The 17,935-nt window shown below is 48.0% G+C and overlaps 1 protein-coding gene across 7 annotated transcripts in view; it reads right to left on the reverse strand.

The window, feature by feature from the left end:
* The window catches only part of fbxl2 (F-box and leucine-rich repeat protein 2), a 321,753-nt gene that overhangs the window by 302,997 nt on the left and 821 nt on the right, over positions 1-17,935 (reverse strand). The window contains exons 1-2 of one of the 7 annotated variants that reach the window (XR_015079120.1): positions 17,385-17,767; positions 5,348-5,409 (exon numbers count right to left, since the gene is read on the reverse strand). Coding sequence is in view for 4 of the 7 variants with exons in the window: in XM_085993892.1 (XP_085850018.1) it covers positions 5,348-5,409; positions 17,385-17,414 (92 nt within the window). In the remaining 3 variants the exon portion in view is untranslated. Of the gene's footprint in view, positions 1-5,347; positions 5,410-17,384; positions 17,783-17,935 lie in introns of those variants that run through there. The other 6 variants (XR_015079121.1, XM_085993892.1, XM_085993890.1 and 3 more) reach the window with 6 other exon arrangements.

The following is a 17,935-nucleotide window of genomic DNA, read 5'->3' on the forward strand; positions in this document are numbered from 1 at the left end:
TTCCCCAATATTAACTGGGATAGTCAGAGTGTGAAAGGCTTAGAGGGTGCGGAATTCTTAAAGTGCATCCAGGAGAGCTTTTTGAGCCAGCATGTAGAAAGTCCTACAAGAGAGGGGGCGGTACTGGACCTAATTCTAGGGAATGTAGCCGGGCAAGTGGTAGAAGTGTCAGTAGGAGAGCATTTTGGTGACAGTGACCATAATTCGGTGAGATTTAAGGTAGTCATGGAAAAGGACAAAGATGGACCGGAAATACAGGTTCTAAATTGGGGGAAGGCCGATTTTAATATGATAAGGCAAGATCTGGCCAAAGTGGAATGGAATAAGCTACTTGTAGGAAAATCCACATCAGAGCAGTGGGAGTCTTTCAGAAAGGAAAGAGAGTGTACAACGCCAACATGTTCCCAAAAAGGTCAAGGGTGGGACCAAGTAGTCCAGGGAACCCTGGATGTCAAGGGATATACAAGAATGGATTAGGAGGAGAAGGGAGGTTTTTGGCAGATACAAAGGACTAAAAACAGTGGAAGCCCTAGAGGAGTATAGAAAATGCAGGGGGGTACTTAAAGAAATTAGGAGAGCGAAGAGGGGGCACGAAAAAACACTTGCGGGCAAAATAAAGGAAAATCCCAAGGTGTTTTATAAGTATATTAAGGGCAAGAGGATAACCAGGGAAAGAGTAAGGCCCATTAGGGACCAAAGTGGCAATCTGTGTGTAGAGCCGGAAGATGTGGTGAGGTTTTAAATTAATATTTTGCATCTGTGTTCACTATGGAGAAGGACGATGTAGGCATAGAAATCAGGCAGGGGAATTGTGATATACTTGAACCAATTAGCATTGAGGGGGAGGAGATACTAGCAGTTTTAGCAGGCTTAAAAGTGGATAAGTCCCCAGGCCCAGACGAGATATATCCCAGGCTGCTGTGTGAGGCAAGGGAGGAGATTGCAAGGGCTCTGACACAAATTTTCAGAACCTCTCTGGCCACAGGGGATGTGCCAGAGGACTGGAGAACCGCTAATGTAGTACCATTATTCAAGAAGGGTAGTAGGGATAAACCAGGGAATTACAGGCCAGTGAGCCTAACATCAGTGGTCAGGAAATTATTGGAAAAAATTCTGAGGGACAGAATTAGTCTCCACTTGGAGAGGCAAGGATTAATCAAGGATAGTCAGCATGGCTTTGTCAGGGGGAGATCATGTCTAACCAATTTAATTGAATTTTTCAAGGGGGTGACTAGGTGTGTGAATGAGGGTAGTGCAGTTGATGTAGTCTACATGGACTTCAGTAAGGCTTTTGACAAAGTCCCGCATGGGAGACTGGTCAAGAAAGTAAGAGCCCATGGGATCCAGGGCAATTTGGCACATTGGATCCAAAATTGGCTTAGTGGCAGGAGGCAGAGGGTGATGGTCAAAGGTTGTTTTTGTGACTGGAAGCCTGTGTCCAGTGGTGTACCACAGGGATCGGTGCTGGATCCTTTGCAGTTTGTGTACATTAATGATTTAGGTATGAATGTAGGAGGTATGATCAATAAGTTTGCAGATGACACAAAAATTGGTGGTGATAAATAGCGAGGAGGGAAGCCTCAGGCTACAGGGCGATATAGACGCATTGGTCAGATGGGCAGAACAGTGGCAAATGGAATTTAACCCTGAAAAGTGTGAGGTGATGCATTTTGGGAGGAATAACAAGGCAAGGGAATACACAATGAATAGTAGGATCCTAGGGAGGACAGAGGATCAGAGGGACCTTGGTGTGCATGTACATAGATCCCTGAAGGCAGCAGGACAGGTAGATAAGGTGGTTAAGAAGGCATATGGGATACTTATATTCTATGCCTCGGCTAATGAAGGCAAGAGCAGGGAGGTTATGATGGAGCTGTACAAAATGCTAGTTAGACCACAGCTGTAATACTGTGTGCAGTTCTGGTTGCCACACTATAGGAGGGATGTGATTGCATTGGAGAGGGTGCAGAGGAGATTCACCAGGATGTTACCTGGGCTGGAGCGCTTCAGCTATGAAGAGAGACTGGACACGCTGAGGTTGTTTTCCTTAGAACAGAGAAGGCTGAAGGGGGACCTGACTGAGGTGTACAAAATTATGAGGGGCGTAGATAGAAAGGAACTTTTCCCCTTAGTAGAGGGGTCAATAACCAGGGGGCATAGTTTCAGGGTAAGGGGCGGGAGGTTTAGAGGGGATTTGAGGAAATAACCTTTTTCACCCAGAGGGTGGTTGGAATCTGGAACTCACTGCCTGAAAGGGTGGTAGAGGCAGGAACCCCCTCAACATTCAAGAAGCATTTAGATGAGCACTTGAAACGCCGTAACATACAAGGCTACGGACCAAGTGCTGGAAAATTGGATTAGAATAGATAGGGCTTGATGGCCGGCATGGACACGATGGGCCGAATCAAAATCAAATCAACTTTTATTGTCATTGTTAGTGCACAAGTGCAGTACAACGAAATGTAGGCTTGCGGCTCCCGAGAGTGTACAATTTGGATTAGGACACTTAAACATTTCAACATACATTTGTACATATATATTAGCATAAATATGACCATAATAAAGTGCATCGGCAGATGTGCAGGCTTTAGTGTTTATTTGTGGAGTTCAGTAGGATGACAGCCCTGGGAAAGAAGCTGTTCCTAAATCTGGTCGTATGGGTGCGAATGCATCTGTAGCGTCTTCCAGATGGTAGGAGGGCAAACAGACTGTGGCTGGGGTGGGTAGGGTCTTTGATGATGGACCGTGCCCTCCGTAGGCAGCGTTTCTGATATATATGTTCTATGGTCGGTAGCCGGGTGCCGGTAATGCGTTGGGCAGTTTTGACTACCCGCTGCAGGGCTACAGCTGCCGCTGCCGTACCGTGATACAGTTTGTCAGGATGCTCTCTATAGTGCAGCGGTAGAAGTTAGAGAGGATCGGGGGTGACAGATTACATCCCTTCAGCCTCCTCAAGAAATATAGGCGCTGCTGGGCCTTCTTCACCAGAGAGGAGGTGTTGAGGGACCAGGAGAGGTCTTCCGTGATGTGGACTCCGAGGAACTTAAAGCTGGCCACCCTTTCCACCTCCGCCCCTCTTTCTGTGCTGTATAAATCTATGACTCTATGAGAACAGAATTCAGCATAAAATAAACTGGAATATGTAGCCCAAGGATTGCCGATGCAGTTAACACACACCTACAGCCTGCTTTTCCTCCCCCTGCCTCCTCCTCACCCCTCCAATTGTCAAGTATTCACTGCTCACTGTTCCAAGACAAAAGAAACATTCACAATAATTAATGAAGAGAACAGTGAGTAATCTACTTAAAATGGAAATTAAATCCCAGTGGTAATCAGAATTTTAAAATTATTTTAATTCTAACCAAAGTTTGGGTAAATTGACACTAGTACTATGGTATTCTAACACTAGTTTTCCCCAAAGGATTGTAAGCACCAACTGCCAAGATAGTGGTAGTGTAGAACTGTGGATCCATTTCAAACTTGATCTGCCCCCCTCTCTCTCTCAGAACATGGGGAAATTTTTAGATCCAATGTTTCGGCATTGTAGGTAAATTAAGGTATTATCCAGCAGAACAGAAAACTGCAAAATTAGAGTATACAGGAAAACACATCAGATGCAATGGGAAAGAATTACGACAGCAGTGACACTACACGGTTATAAATTTATGAACAAAAAAGTGGGTGTGAAACCTATGAACTTGCTATTGTAATAATGCAACTAATAAAATTACCCAGCTCGATAGATTGGCTGCTGAAGGATGCAATAGACCTACATTACCACTGCAAATATTTTCTCGCACCATTTATGCACCTCCCATTAACCTATTAGTTTTATACATATAATAAAAACTACTTGATTTACTGTGCAAGGCACAATGTACCCTACATTATGTTTAACGCAACATCCTAAAAAAAACAGGTTAGCCCTTTCACTGGCACAAACCGACACTTTGGTTTGAATTGTATTCCAGAAAGCATTTATAACTTTTGAGCTAAGAAAATGCAATATTGAATTGTGAATTAATAATTACTTTATAGAACTGAAAAATCATAGCTTCCCCAAGAACTCAATCAGTTGATATGGTACTGAGCCACACCAAAAAGGAAAGTTCCAGACTTCTTTCCTAGTCTCGGAGCTAGCTGATGTCAGCAAGGATAACGTCAGGAGAACGACATTCGGCCTTTATATCCCAGCCTGAAAATGCGATCATGTAATGGAGTGCAGCAGTTCCACTGCACGGTTACATGCCTTACCTTGGCAAAATCCCTAGAGTTACCTGTGCCAGTAACAGCGCAGCTGGGGTACCTGCTTTGAAAGGGATTGGGGGCGGGGTGGAAATGGCAACGTTGGACAGCCAGTAGGTTTCAAAAATAGTAAAAACAAAGAGTCCTTTCCAGGAAAGCCAGTTTCCTTACAGCAACAGGTCAATTTGCAACCGGCTGCTGTAAGGAGACCAGCCTCAATACGTAATGGGCTCGACTTTCGCCTTCCAGAAAGTACGGTATGCCTGCTTCATGTTAGCATACAGTACACTGGGGGCACCAGATGTGGGACTGGTAGGATTTCCGATACCATTCCATCAGTCCTGCCTTCAGCTGTGACAATGGGGGCAGATGCAGGAACCACCCACTCCCACCAGGACACCACAGCTCTTCTCTAAAGAGGCAGAAACCCAATGTAAATGGGTCCCAAAATACACATCCACCCACTGGTTTTGACTTCAGACTTGCATGTTTTATGGGGTGGGGGGAGAAGAGGAGAAAGTACCACCAGCCAAGGTTCCTACTCCTGATGCTACCCAATGATTCCTGCAAGAGCGTGTACATTTCTGGACCCTGGTCGAGAACATTAGGCTTGGATGATGTGCCTAGTTAAATATTCTGCCAATACTCACTGTCGGGATTTAAACATGAAGAACTCGACCTAGATACTGAAATAATGCTACCTTAAATGGAAACATAACCGAGGCATTTGTTGCTGCATTCAGGAGAGGAGAAAAAAAAACTGAAGAATATCAGGAAAATATCAGCATTTCACAAGCAAAAAAATAATTCTAAATGTAACTTCACAAGAACCATAATTTAACACCATTTTATGAGCTTCCACATAACCAGAGTGAAGAGATAATTGCCATTTTATATCCAAGGCCCAAAACACTTTCCAATGGCAAATACTTGCAGCTTGTGTTTTAAACATCACATTATTAATAAATAAACCCACACAAAAATAAACCTCTGTGCAATATACAGTGCAGAATCTGGCACAAATGCATTTTTTTGTTTATGCACCTAATGATGTATATAAATAGAAGGAAGGAAATTTCTTAAAAAGAATGCGCACTCTTACCTCAACAGAAGTTCTTTGGGTAGCTTTTTATTTATGAGTGATTCATCATTGCTTGAGAAAACCTAAGCCAATCAAAATACACAATGATCAGACAGCCAATATTTAACATTAAAAACTTTGAACTCAGCTTTAAACACACTTCAAATCCAGTTAACCCAAGAGTTTACAATGCAATTTTTATTTTAAAAACACCAGTGATAAACACTGAAGAAATGCTTTCATTTCATTTGTGCTCATAGCAAATGGCAATTTCCATAAGTGAGCTCATGTGACCAATGAAACAATATTTACAACCCTGTGTGTAATGAGTGGGATTTTGCCACTTTGACAGAGTTACTTCGTACCAGACCTTGCACTGGTTACCCAACAAGCACTTATTCGCCTTCAGGCTAAATTTATTTACAAATAATAGGTTTACACAAAGGCAAAATAAACAAATACCAACATTATGAATATTAACAAAAAACAAGATTGAAGCAGTTGACAAGAATTTAAAATACTTTTTTAGAACCTAATTTAGACAATCCAATAAACTGCAAGAGTTCTTGGTATGATGATTTCTGAGATGAGGCGAATCAGATTATTACAGCACAGGAGGCCATTCGGCCCATCGAGTCTGCACCAGCTCTTTCGAAGAGCAATCCAGTTAGTCCCACTCCCCCGCTCCTTCTCCATATCCCTGCAATTTTATCTCCTTCAAGTGTTTATCCAATTCCCCTTTGAAGGCTACTATTGAATCTGTATCCACCACCCTATCTCCAAGTTCTCCTCCAAGTCACACAACATTCTGACTTGGAAATATATCACCATTCCTTCATTGTTGCTGGGTCAAAATCCTGGAACTCCCTACCCAACAGGACTGTGGGAGTACCTTCACCACACGGACTGCAGCGGTTCAAGGCGGCAGCTCACCACCAACTTCAAGGGCAATTAGGGATGGGTAATAAATGCTGGCCTTGCCAGCGACACCCACATCCCATGAAAGAATAAAATAAGCCTTCACATCCTTCCTAAATATTGTCACCTTATGCACCGAGTCCAGATACGTATTACCTTTAGACAAAAATGAAACCGGACATAAAATATAGTAAATAGCTTACAGTATATATTCCCCATCAATAGGCCCCTTTCTAGGGACAATCAGTCCAGATCAGACACAATGCTGGTGGATGCTCATATCCCATGATAATAAGGAACTGAGACCTATCATCTGCTTTACTCAGGTATTGTTAGAGCTTTAAAACAATGTACAACTGGCCTACTGTAATTTAATTTCAATGGCTCAGCCATTTCAGATAACGTGTATGCCTGCAAGCGCTCATTATTTTTGTACCCCCCAGATATACCACTGGTTTATGTCTATTTTAAATTCACAACATATTGGTCTAAAATTTCATGAGAAAGAATAATAGACACTGCATGATATGAAACATGACGGTGCTCTACTTCTGTCACAGGTCCGGAGTCTATAAACTTGGAAAGAAAATAGAGCTTTCAAAAATGTTCTATGAAATATTCTACATGTCAGAATGGTCACATTTCACTTCATGATATAACTATATATTTGCAGAACTAAAAAGTAGCTTAGCCTGAAAGGAAACAAAGCAACATACTGCAGATGCTAGAAATCTGAAATAAAAATAGAAACTGTTGGAAACACTCAGCAGGTCAGACAGAATCTGAGGAGAGGGGCAGGTCATCGACCTGAAATGTTTACAGATACTACCTCACCCAATGAGTGTTTCCAGGATTTTCTGTTTTTAAAGTGCAAGGTATCAATTAAGAAAAACTGGGGACACAAACAAAATACAAAGATTGCCCTATTATTTGTATTCCTAAGAGTTTGTAATTTAGTTTGATTGGAAAGGAACTCCTCTGGATACTGTACTAAAAGGAAAAAGGTCAGTGGAGTGCAAAGGCTGTCACTATTTTACTTCTAAAAGGCACAGATTACATGATTTGAACAAAATCCTGATATCTCACTCAGGCATCACATTCATTGGCATAATCAAATATGAGGTGACAAATCAAATTCCAGAAGAAGCCAATACAACATTTAGCACAATCTGGTTTAAAAACACTGATATAGTGGAGTATCACCACAGTTATTCATGATGTATTTTGGAACCACTGACTATAGTCATTAGCCAGACACACGGTCGCCCTATTAGGGACCACAAGCCCATAAACTAGCACCAAACCATTTATACCACAAGGTCCCAAGTGTGATTGTCAGGATGGACTGAATTAGTTGATCTCAGACAGGGTAGCAGCTGGGGGCAATAAAATTGGCCTCGATGCCCTAAACTAAGACAGCAAAATAACCAAAACAATTGCCACTAATTGCAAGACAATGATTGCTCTCAAAAGTGCATGTGTGTATGTATGTATGTCAGGTGAAGATGTAATCCAGCTCAAGAGTTATACCCTCCAGTAATATAGCCTGCCAAAAATCCACAGTTGGTCTTGTATACAAAGAACAGCCACGTGGGCGAGGTGCCAGAACACTAATGGTAATCATGGCTTTTGGGAGAGGAGAGAAAACTGGCAAAAAAGTACATGCAGGCTTTAATGCAGGCTCGCCTCCTTCCTTACACATCCTCCTAAAATACAATGTCCTGAGCGTATCAGAGAAAATTCTGAAAGTAAATTAGGATAAATCAGACTCAAATACATTTTGATTTGGGTCAGCAATGGACATTACTCCTTCACAAAAGAGAGTCAGCGGAATTGATTTATCCTAAGATAATATTCCTACAAGATTATGGAGTTTAACCTCAGGTGATTAATCACCATAATCCAACTCGAGGCTTGCAGAGGTGGATGGGGATCCTTCACCACCACTTGGTCGGACAAATTCAGTCAAAAGGATCATCATTAGTCTCTTCATGGCCTCACCCCCTCCTGATCTCCAACTTCAAGCCCTCCCTCGCTATACTCTGGCCTTTTGGGTGTCGTCCCCCTCCTTCGCCCCACAACTGGCAGCCATGCTTTCAGCTGGCAAGGCCTCGTGCCCTGGAATTCTCTCCCTAAACCCTTCCACCACCTTCTCTTGTAATACATGCTTTAAAACTCATCTTTATGACCAAGCTTTTGTTCACCCTTCTGAATAACACCTTCTTTGGGGCACCATCTTTTTTTGACTAAGGCTCTGTGAAGCTCCTTTGACTACACTGAAGGCATTATATAAAACACAAGTTGATGTCATTGTCATTTACCTTTTAAAAAACACTCCCTATGTTTGTGCTTTAGTAGTAGTAAACCCATCTATAGAGTGTCACTTTCAAATTAAGGCCAACCGTGCAATGAATTGAACAAAACCACAGTCTTGTGTCGGAGCAGGAAAGAGTCCCAAGATGTGTACTCCACTGACAGGATTGTCCTGTATTATATTAAATTGAGGCACTTGCCACTAAAATGGTTGGAGTGCGTATCTTCAGGAGGGCTCTGTAAATAAAACCGGAAGCCAATGGTGCTTTTTAAAGAACATCTTTCTAGGTGCAATTACTAAGAATAAGTATTTAGTCTCAAAATGCAGTCTCATGCACTTTATATTTACTAAAAATCTTATTTATAGAGTACTCTATGAAGCCTTACACATGGATTTCCCAGTAAAATTATTCCAACATTGGCATCAAACTAATAATTAATCTTTTGAACCCCCTTTTATTCTTTACCAAGTGTTTGCTTCTTTCAGCAAAATTTCAGCTAAAACTTTATAAAGGCCTATTAAATTCACAAAGTCTGAGCACTGATAAAAATGAGGAGTATCTACATACAAAGGAGGCTCATTGGTGACCATCACTGGAGAAAATAGAAACCAGAACTCTGTTTTACCGAGTAAATTAAGATACAGGGTTCCATCGACCAATGTGCTAATTATGTTTTTGCCTCCAGTCTTTACCAAGGAAGAGACAGGTAACTCATTTGATCTGGAAAGGGAATTACAGGGTATAGCAGAGGTAAGCTGCAACACTGTTCACGTTACTACCAGTAAGGTGGTCAAATAGCTGTGAAACTTTAAGGTACATAAACCTTGGGATAGACGAGATGCATGCTAGGATTCTTGAGGAAATTGCAGGAACTTTAGCAAAAATCTTCCAGCACAGACATTACTCCTATTTTTTAAAAAGGTATCAAAAGTGACTCAGGAAACCAGACTAGTGAGTTTGAGTTTGGCATTCATGGTGGGTAAAGTTATGGAGACAATTATTTAAAGGTAAGATCATGGAGTATTTGGATAGAAATAAAATCATAAAAAGATAGTCAATATGGCTTCATTAAGGGGAGGTCTTGTCAATCTAACTTACTGGTTTTCTTTTAGAGTGTGATAAAGATTGATAGGGGTAAGGCAGTGGATGTGGTGTACTTGGATTTCAGAAAGGCCTTTGTTACAGTTTCTCTGGAAGGGCTGGTACTGAAAATAGATAGCGGGAATCAGTAGAAATCGTTTACAATGGATACATAATTGGCTGACTAACAGAAACGAGGGGGTGGCAGTACAGGAACTGTCATCAGTCTGGTGGGGGGGGGGAAATGTTACCAGTGTGGGGTCCCTCGGGGGTCTGTTTTGGGCATGCTTTTGTTAATATCTTTATAAAATGATCTACAGCTGGACTCACAAGCACTATGGCTAAATTTGCAGTTAATACAAAGCTAATGAATGTGGTAGACTGCAAAGCTGAACAGGATAAGCTATAGAAGATTTTGAACATACTTGGGAATTGGGCAGACAGGTGGCAGATGAAATTCAATTCAGAGAAGTGCCTCACGTGGGGGGACAAAAAAAAATCCAGGAAGGGACTATTACTTCAACGGAAAGAAAATAATATGCATGAAAAATTAAATAACTCTGGGGGTCCTAACTGACAATGAAATTGAAACTATCGCAACAATGCCGAGTGGCAATAAAGCAAATCAGATGTTGAAATATATTAAAAGGTCAATATTGAGCCAAAATAGTGAGGTAATCTTGCCACTTCATAAATCATTGGTGTGACTGTATTTAGAATACTGAGTACAGTTTTGGTTGCCTCAGGACATAAGCTATTAAAAAGATACAGAAGGGGTTGGAGGGATTATTAGGAATTATGTAAATTGGAAAAAAACAACAGTTGAGGGGTGAAATTTTAGGATTTTAAAAAGGGGCTAGATAATCAGCCAGAGTCAGTCATAACGGCACAGAAAGAGGCCATTTGGCCGAACAACTCCGTGCCAGCTCTCTGTAGAGCAATCCAGTCAGTCTCATTCCCCCGCTCCATCCCCGTAGCCCTGCAAGTTTATTTCCCTCAAGTGCCTATCCAGTCTCCCCTTGAAAACATTGAGTGTCTCCGCTTCCACCACTTCCGTCAGCAGTGAGTTCCAGGTCATCACCACTTGTAAAAGAGTTTTTCCTCACATCCCCCCTGTATCTGTTGCCCAATACCTTAAATCTGTGTTCCCTAGTCCTTGTACCATCAACTAGTGGGAACAGCCTTTCCCCGTCTAGCCTATCCAAACCCGTCATAATCTTGTACACCTCTATCAAATCACCCCTCAACCTCCTTTGCTCTAATGAAAACAAATCCAGCTTCTCCAACCTGTCCTTGTAGCCAAGATCCCCCATCCCCAGAACCATTCTGGTAAATCTCCTCTGCACCCTCTCAAGGGCCTTCACATCCTTCCTAAAGTGTGGTGACCAGAACTGGACGCAATACTCCAGTTGTGGCCTAACCAGCGCTTTATAAAGTTCAGCATAACTTCTCTACTTTTGTACTCAATACCTCTATTTATGAAGCCCACGATCCCATATGCTTTGCTAACCATTCTCTCAATATGTCCCGCCACCTTCAGGGACCTATGCACATTAACTCCCAGGTCCCTCTGTCCCTGCACACTCTTGAAAACTGTGCCATTAAGTGTATATTGCCTCTCCCTGTTCCTTCTGCCAAAATGCATCACCTCTCACTTCTCTGTATTAAATTCTATCTGCCACTTGTCTGCCCATTCTGCTAGCCTTTCTATGTCCTGTTGCAGTCGATTGGTATCATCACTGTTTGCCACACCCCCAGGTCTGGTGTCATTTGCAAATTTAGAAAAAATATATATATATATCCTCCAGTCTGAAAAACAGCCATTTACCACAACTCGCTGTTTTCTGTCCTTAAGTCAATTCCTTATCCAAGCTGTCACTGACCCACCTATTCCATGAGCCTCAATTTTGTTAACCAGCCTTCTATGTGGTACTTTGTCAAATGCCTTCCTGTAACTGGTAGCACAGATAAGGGAGAAACAGTGGATGTGGTTTATTTGGATTTTCAGAAGGCCTTTGATAAAGTCCCACATAAGAGGTTAGTGTGCAAAATTAAAGCACATGGGATTGGGGGTAATATACTGGCATGGATTGAAAACTGGTTAACAGACTGGAAACAGAGATATATATAATGGATTTTGATGAGGGAACCAAATGTACTATTTCAAAGTTTGCTGACGACACAAAACTAGATGGGATTGTGAGGAGGATGCAAAGAGGCTTCAAGGTGATTTAGACAAGTTGAGGGAGCGGGCGGGGCAAATACATGGCAGATGCAGTATAACGTGGATAAATGTGAAGTTATCCACTTCGGTAGGAAAAACAGAAAGGCAGAGTATTATTTAAATAGTGATAGATTGGGGAAATGTTCATGTATAAAAGGGACCTGGGTGTCCTTGTATGCCAGTCACTGAAAGCAAACATGCAGGTGCAGCAAGCAGTTAGGAAGGCAAATGGTATGTTGGCCTTCATTGCAAGAAGATTTGAGTACAGGAGCAAGGATGTCCTACCCAGTTATACAGGGCCTTGGTGAGACCACACCTGGAGTACTGTGTACAGTTTTGGTCTCCTTACGCAAGAAAGGATATACTTGCCATAGAGAGAGTGCAGCGAAGGTTCACCAGACTGATTCCTGGGATGGCAGGACTGTCGTATGAGGAGAGATTGGATCAACTGGGCCTGTATTCACTAGAGTTTACAAGAATGAGAGGGGATCTCATTGGAATGTATAAAATTCTGACAGGGCTAGACAGACTGGATGCAGGGAGGATGTTTCCCCTGGCTGGGGGGTCTAGGACGAGGGGTCACAGTCTCAGGATACGGGGTAGGACATTTAGGACTGAGATAAGGAGAAATTTCTTCACTCAGAGGGTGGTGAACCTGTGGAATTCTCTACTACAGAAGGCTGTGGAGGTCAAGTCACTAAATATATTTAAAGAAGGAGATAAGATAGATTTCTAGACACAAAAGGCATCAAGGGGAATGGGAGAGAGCGGGAATATGGCATTGAGATAAAGGATCAGCCATGATCATATTGAATGGCGGAGCAGGCTCAAAGGTCCGAATGGCCGACTCCTGCTCCTATGTTTCTTCCTAAAATCCATGTAGACAACATCCATTGCATTCCCTTCATCAATCCTCTCTGTTATTTTATCAAAAAATTCAATTAGATTAGTCAAACACAATCTGCCTTTTACAAATCCGTGTTGGCTCTCCTTAATTAGTTTAAACCTCTCCAAGTGCCTGTTCAATTTTTCCTTAATTATTGTTTCTAAAACTTTACACACCACTGATGTTAAACTGACCGGCCTGTAGTTACTAGGATTGTCCTTACACCCTTTCTTGAACAATGGTGTCACATTTGCCACTTTCCAATCCTCAGGCACCTCCCCCACATCTAGGGAAGATTAGAAAATTACAGCAAGCCCTTCTGCTATCTCTTCCCCCAATTCCCTGAGCAACCTGGGATGCATGCCATCTGGACCAGGCGACTTATCCACTCTTATGCATACCCAGCCTTTCTAGTACATCCTGTCCATCAATTTTCACCCCTTCCATTGCATTGTCCTTTTCCACTTCTACCGATATTTGGTCAGCATCCACCTCCTTGGTAAACACCGATACAAAGTACTCATTGAGAATTCTAGCCTTGCCCTGCGCCTCTAAGTATATATCACCTTTGTCCCTAATAGGCCCCACCCCGCCTCTTATTACCCGCTTACTATTTACATGCCGGTAGAAGATTTTGGGGTTCCCATGGCAAGTTGTTTCACCTTGTCCAGAATAGTAGAATCTGAGGACACGGCCTGCACTTGAAGGGGGTAAATTCAAAACTGAAGACCCATTATTTCAGTGAGAAAGTGCTAAATCTATGGAACGGGATCCCTAGGAAGATGGTGGTAGCAGGTATTATTGATTCATTCCTTCAATTGAAACTTGGATAGATTTCTTTCTGAAAATAATATTTTGGGATATACGAGTAATTTGAGACGTGATATGTGGTGATAGCCTGCTTGTATACACGCACGGTTCAACTGCCTACTCCACTGAATTCCCAATCTCAGCTGTACTGCTTTTGAAGGTCCTACGCAATACAAATTTAGCTGACTAATGTATCACAATCTTATCCTCTCCCAACTTTACTCATCCATTCATACTGCTTCCTCTCACTACCACCACCTTCAGATTCTATATCCAAGCAAGGGAGAATCACTAGGTCCACTAAAGGAGGCAGGGCATAGTTATGCTCATTACTGCTAAACTGCTCTATGTCTCCATTGCAAAAGTACACAGATAATCCCCACTGAAAACACAACTCTCCTTCACTTGGAGAGCTAGCAAAGTGGCAGAGAAAACAAAGGCAGAGAAAAAGCAGAAAGTAAGCAACAAAAAAAAGGAACAAGTTATGAAAGGCCAAAACACTACGGTAATTTTGAACTACTCAACAAACCATCTTCAATTCTGGGTGACTGGAATGATCAAAATCTTTATTAAATATCATACATGCAAGTTAAAATATATCCCAGCTACAGTACCCTGACAGATTGAACACCCCCTCGACAACAAAGGCATAGATAGATCTTAAATCCTGAAGCTGAGGATTTCACCAAAATTCAATTATTCTCCGGTGTCTATGAATTGCTGACATTTATATAAACCTAACTGAACACCCAGTAACCAGATAGGCACCTGGGACAGCAAAGATGCACCAAACGCTTGTTTTAAAATCAGCTGCTTCACTTTTTTTTTTTAAAAACACAAATAATACTGCAGTTCCCCACCTCCCCCCACCCGCAACCATCCTCAATCCACACGCCCACCCACCACACACCCCCCGCCCTAACCACCCAACTGCTCCATACCCACCACCCCACCTCTCCCTCCCCTCCCTCTCCTGTCTCTCTACCCCTTCCCCTTTCACTCACTCCGCTCCCTCCCCTCCCATCTCTCTTTTCCTCTCGCTCCCCACCCTCCTTCGCTTCCTCTCGCTCCCCACCCTCACCCCCCTCACACACACTCTCCCCCTCACTCTCTTCTCTATCCCCCTCACTCTCCCCTCCCCCCTTCACCCTCACTCACTCCCCTCCCCCCGCTCTCCCCTTCACTCTCTGCCCTCCCCCCATCACGCTCCCCCCTCACTCTCCCCTTCCCCCCTCACGCTCTCCCTCCCTCCTCACGCTCTCCCCTCCCCCTCTCCCCCCTCCTCACTCTTCCCCCCTCCTCCCAGCCCCCCTCCTCCCTCTCCCACCCCCACTCTCTCCACCCCCCACCCCCCTCTCCCCGCTCTTCCCCCCCTCCCCGCTCCTCCCCCTCTCCCGTCCCCTCCCTCTCCCCCCCACCGCCCCCCCGCCTCGCCCCCCCTCTCCTCTTTCCCCCGCCCCCCCTCTCCCTTGCCCCCGCCCCCTCCTCTTTTTCCCCCGCCCCCTCCTCTCTTCTTTCCCCCGCCCCCTCCTCTCTTTTTCCCCCGCCCCCTCCTCTCTTTTTCCCCCGCCCCCCCCTCTTTTCCCCCCGCCCCCCCCTCTTTTTCCCCCCGCCCCCCTCCTCTCGCTTTCCCCCGCCCCCCCCTTTCCCCCGCCCCTCCTCTCTTTCCCCCCTCCCCTCCTCTTTCCCCCCGCCCCCCCTCCTCTTGTCCCCCCGCCCCCCTTCCTCTTTCCCCCGCCCCTCCTTTCCCCCCGCACCCCCTCCTCTCTTGCCCCCCGCACCCCCCTCCTCTCTTGCCCCCCGCCCCCCTCTCTCTCTTGCCCCCCGCCCCCCCTCCTCTCTTGCCCCCCGCCCCCCCTCCTCTCTTGCCTCCGCCCCCCCTCCTCTCTCTTGCCCCGCCCCCTCTCCTCTCTCTTGCCCCCGCCCCCTCTCTTGCCCCTTCCCCCCCCCGCCCCCCTCTTCCCCCCCCGCCCCCCCCTCTCCCCTCTTCCCCCCCTCTCCCCTCCCTCTCCCCCTTCCCCCCCCGCCCCCCCTCTCCCCTCTTCCCCCCCCGCCCCCCCTCTTCCCCCCCCGCCCCCCCTCTCCCCTCTTCCCCCCCCGCGCCCCCCCTCCCCCCCTCTCCTCTCTTCCCCCCCGCCCCCCTCTCCTCTCTTCCCCCCCCCGCCCCCCCTCTCCTCTCTACCCCCCCCCCGCCCCTCCCCTCCTCTCTTCCCCCCCCCCCTCCCCTCCTCTCTTCCCCCCCTCTCCCCTCTTCCCCCCCCGCGCTCCTCTCTTCCCCCCCCGCCCCCCTCTCCCCTCTTCCCCCCCCCGCCCCCCACCCCCCCCTCCCCCCCACCCCCCACCCCCCCCTCCCCCCACCCCCCCTCCTCTCTTCCCCCCCCCGCCCCCCCTCTCCTCTCTTCCCCCCCCGCGCCCCCCTCTCCCCCCCCGCGCCCCCTCTCCCCCCCGCCCCCCCTCTCTTCCCCCCCCTCTCCTCTCTTCCCCCCCCGCCCCCCCTCTTCCCCCCCCCGCCCCCCCCTCTCCCCTCTTCCCCCCCCCGCCCCCCCCTCTCCCCTCTTCCCCCCCCGCCCCCCCTCTCCCCTCTTCCCCCCCCGCCCCCCCCTCTCCCCTCTTCCCCCCCCGCCCCCCCTCTCCCCTCTTCCCCCCCCGCCCCCCCTCTCCCCTCTTCCCCCCCGCCCCCCCTCTTCCCCCCCCGCCCCCCCTCTTCCCCCCCCCCGCCCCCCCTCTCCCCTCTTCCCCCCCCGCGCCCCCCTCCCCCCCTCTCCTCTCTTCCCCCCCGCCCCCCTCTCCTGTCTTCCCCCCCTCTCCTGTCTTCCCCCCCCGCCGCCCCTGTCTCCCCCCCCGCCCCCCTCTTCCCCCCCCGCCGCCCCCTCTCCTCCCCCCCCGCCCCCCTCTTCCCCCCCCTCTCCTCCCCCCCCGCCCCCCCTCTCCTCTCTTCCCCCCCGCCCCCCCTCTCCTCTCTTCCCCCCCCGCCCCCCCTCTCCTCTCTTCCCCCCCGCCCCCCTCTCTTCCCCCCCCCGCCCCCCCTCTCCTCTCTTCCCCCCCCGCCCCCCTCTCTTCCCCCCCCCCTCTCTCCTCTCTTCCGCCCCCCCTCTCTTCCCCCCCCCCGCCCCCCCTCTCTTCCGCCCCCCCCTCTCTTCCCCCCCCCCCGCCTCCTCTCTCTTGCCCCCGCCCCCCCCCTCCTCCTCCTCTCTTGCCCCCGCCCCCCCTCCTCCTCTCTCTCTTGCCCCCGCCCCCCCCCTCCTCCTCTCTCTCTTGCCCCCGCCCCCCCCTCCTCCTCCTCTCTCTCTTGCCCCCGCCCCCCCCCTCCTCCTCTCTCTCTTGCCCCCGCCCCCCCCCTCCTCCTCTCTCTCTTGCCCCCGCCCCCCCCTCCTCCTCTCTCTCTTGCCCCCGCCCCCCCCTCCTCCTCTCTCTCTTGCCCCCGCCCCCCCCCCTCCTCCTCTCTCTCTTGCCCCCGCCCCCCCCTCCTCCTCTCTCTCTTGCCCCCCGCCCCCCCCCTCCTCCTCTCTCTCTTGCCCCCGCCCCCCCCTCCTCCTCTCTCTTGCCCCCGCCCCCCCTCCTCCTCTCTCTTGCCCCCCCCTCCTCCTCCTCTCTCTTGCCCCCCCTCCTCTCTCTTGCCCCCCTTCAAGCCACCGTGACAACAAACCGCACAGTCGGGCTCAGGCCTCCTGACAGGACAGTCCTCAGGCCGAGCTGGGCCGCCCTGCTCTCCCCGCCCGCTGTGGTGAAGCGGGGCTGCTCCCTCAGCCCGGCCCGGCCCGGCCCCACCGCCCGTGCTGCGGCCGGGAGTGGAGACAGTTCCCGAGGGGAAGGCGGCGGACTCACCTCGAAGCGGCCCCTGGTAATCCCATTCATGGCGCTCTCTCCGGTGCCGGTCTCTCTCTCCCGGGGTGCCGGTGCCTCTCCCGGTGCCGGTCTCTCTCTCCCGGGGTGCCGGTGCCGGTCTCTTTCTCTCTCTCTGTCTCTCTCTCGACTGACGATCCAACATGGACGCTTCAACCGTCGCCTGACGTCACACCGTCAAACACCAACACAACAGACCCGCTGATTAAGGGCTTTCACCTTCACCCCGGAGGGAAAATTAAATACCTCTCCCGGTGAGGGGGCGGGGGGCTTGACACCTTGAAAGGCTTTTTATAAAGTTTATAAGCCGATGTTGCGACGCGCCCCGAGCGCCTGACGTCATTTCCCCGGGAACACAGCGCGTGGGGTTTGTTTTGGTTTGATCAGTCTGTCTGTGTGTCTGTCTCAGTCTGTGGGTGTGTCTGCCTGTGTCTCTATCTGTCTGTGTTTGTGTCTGTCTCTGTGTGTGTGTGTCTGTCTGTCTCTATCTGTCTGTCATAAGAACATTGTGGTGGAGCCACCAAAGGGCTCAG

This window comes from Somniosus microcephalus, chromosome 7 (assembly GCF_052327205.1).
Source record: "Somniosus microcephalus isolate GS21.2 chromosome 7, FLI_Smic_1.0, whole genome shotgun sequence".
Classification (NCBI taxonomy): domain Eukaryota; kingdom Metazoa; phylum Chordata; class Chondrichthyes; order Squaliformes; family Somniosidae; genus Somniosus; species Somniosus microcephalus.